Source organism: Palaemon carinicauda, chromosome 9, assembly GCF_036898095.1.
Source record: "Palaemon carinicauda isolate YSFRI2023 chromosome 9, ASM3689809v2, whole genome shotgun sequence".
Classification (NCBI taxonomy): domain Eukaryota; kingdom Metazoa; phylum Arthropoda; class Malacostraca; order Decapoda; family Palaemonidae; genus Palaemon; species Palaemon carinicauda.
Window position 1 is genome coordinate 118,371,648 of NC_090733.1, and position 7,500 is coordinate 118,379,147.

General features: G+C 36.0%; 1 protein-coding gene across 1 annotated transcript in view; it reads left to right on the top strand.

Annotated features, from left to right (window-relative positions):
• Positions 1–7,500, top strand: part of LOC137647099 (lysosomal proton-coupled steroid conjugate and bile acid symporter SLC46A3-like) — an 89,169-nt gene that overhangs the window by 304 nt on the left and 81,365 nt on the right. The window contains exon 1 of the mRNA XM_068380326.1: positions 1–1,005. This exon is cut by the window's left edge and continues 304 nt beyond it. Coding sequence (XP_068236427.1) covers positions 18–1,005 — 988 coding nt within the window. The 5' untranslated portion in view covers positions 1–17. The remainder of the gene's footprint in view (positions 1,006–7,500) is intronic.

Consider the following 7,500-nt stretch of genomic DNA (forward strand, 5'->3'; position numbering starts at 1 on the left):
TACCTTGATTTAGAATCATGGCGGCGCCGAAAACCCTTCGCCAGAGGCTTTCGGCCTTTTTCTCGTCTATATCAGTGGAGCCAGTGATGTTGTTGGATGGATTGGCCTTTTCAAACATGGTGGTGTTGGTCGAGAACCTCCAGATGGACAAGGTCTGTCACGTTAACCTGAACTACACGAAAGAAATCTGTGATGATCTGTCTGAACACAGAGATGTCAAGGAGGAGATGGCCAAAAAATTCAGTGAGTTCGCTATGTACAACGGCATCATAACAGCGGTTATTCCTTTGTTTTTTATTCTTTTCATGGGTGCCTGGAGTGATAAATATGGCAGAAAAGTCCCTCTTATAGCATCTACCATCGGCCACTTACTCTATTCTCTCGGATATTTAGTGAGTTCGACGGTCGAATCATGGCCGGTCGAGTACCTGCTCTTCGTGGCACTGCTCGACTCCCTCGGGGGTGGTGCCGTCAGTTTCCTGACGGCGGCTAACTCTTACATCAGCGACGTTACCTCTGAGGAGACCAGGACGTCTCGCCTGGGGCTCGCCAACAGCATCTGGTTCCTCGGCGGACCGATGGGCACCCTGCTGGGGACATTCATCTACAAAGCTGGTGGGTATCAAGCCCTCTTCGGCACCTCCTTGGGCATGTACGTGGTGGCCCTCAACTACATCATCTTCTTCGTGCCGGAGAGCCACGGCCCCTTCGCCAACATCACCAAACTGGAGAAGATCTTGCCCCCGAAGCAGTCCCTGCGACTTCGGGAGAGCATCGCTTGGGTGTACGGCATCGAGAAGGCCGAGCTGAAGAAGCAGCTGGGGAACACGAAGAGCATGGCGCTGAGGAAGAAGAGCATCACCATCTGTCAGATGGTCAAGGACTTCTTCAACCCTCAGAGGTTTTTGGACAGTTTCAGGTGCACCTTCAGGAAGCGTGAGGGGCACATCCGGGTCTATATTTTGCTCCTCATACTGTGTAATATTCTCAGGAAACTTGGAAGAGGTGAGTTGGTTATTTTGCGTGGTTCTTCTTATTTTGGGGGATATGAATGACCCGGGTAGGAAAACGAAATATAAAAATGTGATTATTTACACCGAGTTTCTACGGTATTTACTTATGTCGACTTTTTCAACGTCTTCCCAAAGATCATCACTTTTAAAAACTTATAAAAACGTACGATGCAGTATATGTAATAGAGATAACCCTACTGTACCTTACCAAGATTTTTGTTAAGTCGCCATATTATGTTTCTTTTATTCTAGAAAAATGAATGAATGTCCGTTTTTTAATAAATTGTTGCTGTGTTTATAATAAATGGTTGGTGTGTTCAGGATAATATTCATAACGGTCATGAATAAATATACCTGAGTCTTTTCTCGTTAGTTAACAGAAATATAATCAGCAATTTTAATTTTGTAGTTCTGTAAACACGAACACTTATGCATGTATATACATACATGTATACATATATATATATGTATATATATATATATATATATATATATATATATATATATATATATTTATTTATTTATTTATATATTCTTTTACCTCCATGGCTTTGATCCATAGCAGTTGCCTAATAATTAGGTACGTCATTCACTATTTTATTTATTAGTCCTCTCCCGGGAATCGACATGGCATCTCTCACTACAATACCTACTCTTTATTGATGTAAATTAGATAAATACAGAGGATTTGATAGAAAATAAAAATAAAACTTCGAAACAAATAAAAAATAACGAAATATATCAAATATCTATTCAATTAATTTAATTTTATGGCCTTGTTAATAGGTAGTATCAGTATCATATGATATGCGTTATCTGGAGCAGAGTATGCATAACAAAAGAGATGACGGAATGGAATAAACTTTTATTAGAAATGTGTTTGCTTAAAACACACACGCACACACATCACATACACACTTAAAAATATGCCGTAAAAACGGTAAAAATCCTGGAATAAATGTTGTCAGGCATTTGCCGTCTTAAAAACGGATATATTGACGTAAATGATTGATATTACGGTCACCAACCCGTAAAAGAAAATAAAGTAAGGTAAAATTACGGTCGCCAGTATGTTACTGAATTACAACTAAGAACAGTTTATTTTGACGGAGAATTTCCGATTAAAATTACGGTTTTTTTTATTTTTTTAACTGTGAAAGCGAGAGGTATACACATACAAAAATAGCAATTATTAAAATGCTTATCTGAATAAGAATAGAAACATCGTTGCCCGTGGCATCAAGCAAGTTTGTATTCTGTCTGCGAAATACTTGGGTGGGGGAGAAAGTGATCATAGCTAGGATATCAAAGCATGGAATCCTTAATGAAGCAATGTAGATAATGGGTGAATTCATAATTGAAAGTACAAGAAAATGAGTCCATAAAAGGAATGAAAAACAAATAAGGTTTATATTATGTAATCTATCCTTTTTGGTAGATTTTATAGAAGGTTAATGTTATCTAATCTATCCTTTTAGTAGATTTTATAGAAGATTAATGTTATCTAATCTATCCTTTTAGTAGATTTTATAGAAGATTAATGTTATCTAATCTATCCTTTTAGTAGATTTTATAGAAGATTAATGTTATCTAATCTATCCTTTTAGTAGATTTTATAGAAGATTAATGTTATCTAATTTATACTTTGGTGGATTTTATAGAGTACTATTACTGTAGGTAATGCCACCATTCCATTGGCTTTACTATGGAAAGGTATTAACGAAAACGAAGCACAGCGCAAAAATCGATGGAGACGACTCGTTCATTTCGGCGACCCCTTACAGAAAAAGGTTAAAGAAGAAGAATAATTAATCTTTTTTTATAGAAAGGAAGCCTAAGAAGTATATTCACGAACAAACGCACCCACTGCCATGGATTGCCTCAAAGGATCAAACAAGGTCACTCCTAACGAAAACGGCGTTGATGCGAAGTTGCATTTTAGAAATGACCTTTGCGCCATCTACCAGGAGACGGGCTGACCTGCTAAAGTGATCATCGCTTCGCAGATTAGATCAGGGTTGCAAAACATTGTACATAATTTAATTTACAAATATGGAGATCTGCGGCGATAATTTACTTTAGTTTATACGAGTTTGCTTATATTTTTTTGTGAACGTTTAGTAAATGTTACTTTAAAATTTAAGGGTATTCGATGAATTCAAGTAAATTGAAACTTAACACTGCTTCGTAATCAGGATTTCAATGCCCTTCTGTTGAACTTTCGTGCGCACATTCACTATGGAGAGAGAGAGAGAGAGAGAGAGAGAGAGAGAGAGAGAGAGAGAGAGAGAGAGAGAGAGAGAGATAATCCAATCAGCTTTCTTATATCGTATGATAGTTATCAACACATTTTTTTTCATGCTCCATAAGATTGTAGTTACGTTATGAATACTGTACGTAATAATGATGATTTTATAAAACAATATTTCTCTGAAATCCCAAAATACAATCAAATGAACAGAAATTTTTCACAAAATAGTTTGCAAATTCGTCACTTTAGCGGAATCTGAAATTAGCAAAGATAAAATCAAAATTACTAACAAACTGGAAAGAGGAAAGTGGTTATAAGCAAACAGCAACCTTTGCATTATGCTGTAAATTCTCTCTCTCTCTCTCTCTCTCTCTCTCTCTCTCTCTCTCTCTCTCTCTCTCTCTCTCTCTCTCTCTCTCTCTCTTCAGAATACAGCAGCAACGAAGAGATAACAGATGATGTTTCATCAGTCAAACCTTCCGCGTATGGACACCGATAACGCAAATTGATATGCGACGCACATAGCGACTTGTCAAGAACCTTGGTACCCACATCGAAGCATTGTATGACCCGTAATATTATGATGGTATTTTATGACACTGCGTTAATACTCGAAACATTAATAACGCTTGCGTGTGATGACGCTCTTGATGTGCATACTCAACGCATCTGACCGCTGATGACCCTTTTTTTACAAGGTTTAGTGAGGGTTTTACGCCTGTATTTATTATTTCTATTAGAACCTATTGTATATGGCTGTAGATTATTATTATTATTATTATTATTATTATTATTATTATTATTATTTCTAAGCTCTTATAGGACTCGTATGATTAATTTGTACTTGGCATGGGCGTAAAGTATATTGGAGTCGGACAGCAAAATTTTTAGACTCCAAAAGAATGAATGAAATACTGTAGATGTAATAAACAAGACTACAGAGTTTTTACAACCTACCAACAGTACACCTCCCCCCCACCTCACCTTCAAAAACTGAGGACTGTAACCGAGCGAGCGTTGAATCTACCTGTATAATTTTGGGTAGTGTTAGTTTTAGTCCGGTACTCAGTGACCCTCTCCTTGACGTCATAGCTCAGTGATCGGCTTTAAGAGGGTAGTAAACTATAGATACATTGTAAAGGGGTTAAGATGATATATGTTATTTTTTTCTAAACCTTTTATACAGGGGACTTTTTTTTAATATCGTTACTCTATAAAAGATAAATTGTTACTAGAAGCAGTAGCTGTATAGTACCCCGTGAAAAAAGTGTTATAATAATAATATTAATAATAATAATAATAGTAATAATAATAATAATTATTATTATTATTATTGATATTATTATTATGATTATTATTATTATAGTTGTTGTTGTTGTTATTTTTATTGTTATTATTATGAATATTATTATTATTATTATTATTATTATTATTATTATTATTAATATAACACTTTTTTCACGGGGGTACTATACAGCTACTGTTTTTTTAGTAACAAGTTATTATTCTTATAGCATCAGACATTTAAAAGTTTGTGAAGAGAGGAAATGGAAACTTGAAATAACTCCTGAATAGTTGAACTGAGAAGGAGACTCCATATCAAAATGTCAGGATTAACAAGTTGACGTTTCTTCTCCGAGTAGCTAGGTCACTTTGCATCTGAGGATGCAGCCTTCGGGCTTATAGCATTCTGCTTTTCCAACTAGGGTTGTAGCTTAGCAAATAATAATAATAATAATAATAATAATAATAATGATAATAATAATAATAATAATAATAATAATAATAATGCAGGATTGATTGTCTTTGTAGTGTCTTCTCTTGAATATGTAATTTCGATAAAAATTTTTTATTGCAATTGGTTTTATAGCTTCCTTTGGCTTATGGAATACATTTTTTCTTCTGCATTTGTTTAAATCATTTAATAATCTGTTTATTTATATGTTTATTATTTGAGTTCCATTAGGTAGGTAGCCTACTACATCGAAACATTCAAACGCATAGCCTTTTATGATTAATTATTCATCACCTCCCACGCCTATTGACGCAAAGAGCCTCAGATTTCACCAGTCGTCCCTATCTCGAGCTTTTAATTCAATACCGCTCCATTCATCATCTCCCACGTTCCGTGTCATAGTCCTCAGCCATGTAGGCCTGGCTCTTCCAACTCTTCTAGTGCCTTGTGGAGCCTAGTTGAAAGTTTGGTGAACTAATCTCTCTTAGGGAGTGCGAAGAGCATGCCCAAACCATCTCCATCTACCCCTCACCATGGTCTCATCCACATAAGGCACTCGAGTAATCTCTCTTATAGTTTCATTTCTAATCCTGTCGTGACATTTAACTCGCAATATTTCTCTGAGGGCTTTGTTCTCAAATCTACAAAATCTGTGTGATATTGTTTCATTGTCATACCAATTTTATATTACCTCAGATGAAAGTATTTGCTTGTTGCCTTAAAGAACGCGGAATCCATTGCAAAGGGAATAAACGTTTTTACTTCGCATTCCTTACATCCCACTATCCTGACTCATGCCATTCAAAACGGGAAACTTGAACTCAACGCGACTCTTATATCTTCATCAAGTTTTCCCGAAAGTCTGGCCGGTTTTGTTTTTGTTTTATTTTACAAGCAACACTTCGCTTAATGTGGGACGTCATATTCTATTTTGAATAAACCCGATTACAGAAGGAAGATCGAGGATAATCTCTTAATTTAATAATTTTATAACAGTTTCCTCATGTTTTCATTGATGTGAGAAATTATAAAAACAAATCCTTTAAAATAATATTATTCATTTATTGCATTTTCTTTTATTTACAAGCAACACTTCGCTTAATGTGGGACTTCATATTCTATTTTGATTATTACCCGATTACTGAATGAAAATTGAGGCTAATCTCTTGATTTAATAATTGTATAACATTTCCCTCCTGTTTTCATTGATGTGAGAACTTATAAAAACAAATCCTTTAAAATATTATTTTTCATTTATTGCATTTTCTGAGCACGGTTTCGTCTTCCGCATATCAGGTGTCTGATGTTATTCTTAGATCGCGCGTCTCATTTTCATTCGGATGGGATGTATGTCCCGACTCTCAAGTTCCAATTGACTGCAAGTTTGCCTTCGGAGGATTGAGGAAACGACACTCGTCTGTGGGACCTAACCGTCAAGGGACATTAATTTCCCGTTTTCCTTGAGAGGATATTTCGGAGCATCTGTGCTGAACCGCACTACTAAGCCTTTTCCTGCATTTTCTTTCTTCATTCCTTCCTTTACATTGATTATCTTGTGACCTTTTCGTTTATGAAAGTGATTATACGTAAGGTATGAGAATATAAATTTATTTAACTTCTCCTTTAACTTTTTATAATTCCTTATCCGACTTTGATTTTATCAATCTTAATTTACCATTCTGGTTGCGTGTTGGGAACGTCGTTGCCTGACAATCTGTGGGACCGGAGTTCAAGCCATGCTCAAACTCAGTAATGTCAAGAGGTTTCTGCAACATCACCATCCTTGTGAACTAGGGTTGGTAGGTTTTGGGAAGACCTTAGGTCTACCTTCTGAGTTACCAGCAATCATTGCCTGAACCTCCTTGGTCATAGCTTGGATGCATATTAGGCTTGGACGCTGATCACATGTATATATAGTAGGTATCAAGGGCATTATCGCGTCCCTTGTCTCTGCTATTCACGAGTGACCTTTAAACATTTAAACTGTACTAATCAATCATACCATCCATTTTCCACCATGGAAGTATCCATACCGGTTGCTAATGTTTAAAGAAGCATCAGTATTCTATTTGCTTTGCAACTCTATCCATGACATATTCCCTTTATCTAAAACTAAAATTGATTAATGTCCATTACGCTATAAGGCAGCTGAGTAGCACCCGTCAAACTACCTCCTCCCACCTCTGCTGCTCGGAGGTCACCAACCTCAAGGTTGATGACTGGCATTTCCATAAATCCATAGGAGGAGGATTTATTTGATTAATTTCTATAGAATCCGTTAGAAAATTAATATATTGGTTCCTTCGATCTTCGATCCAGTCTTTCGTTTGCACATCTGATTTTGCATTTATATTCGGGATGTCAAAAATGTTGTTCATATATAGTTGCGCATCTTTAGAAACGTGATTAGAATAGAGAAAAAGAAAACTTGGTTGTTATCTAACATATTTTTGATGAAGGATAAATATACTGTTGATTAAAAAAGAATACCAGGCGGTCAT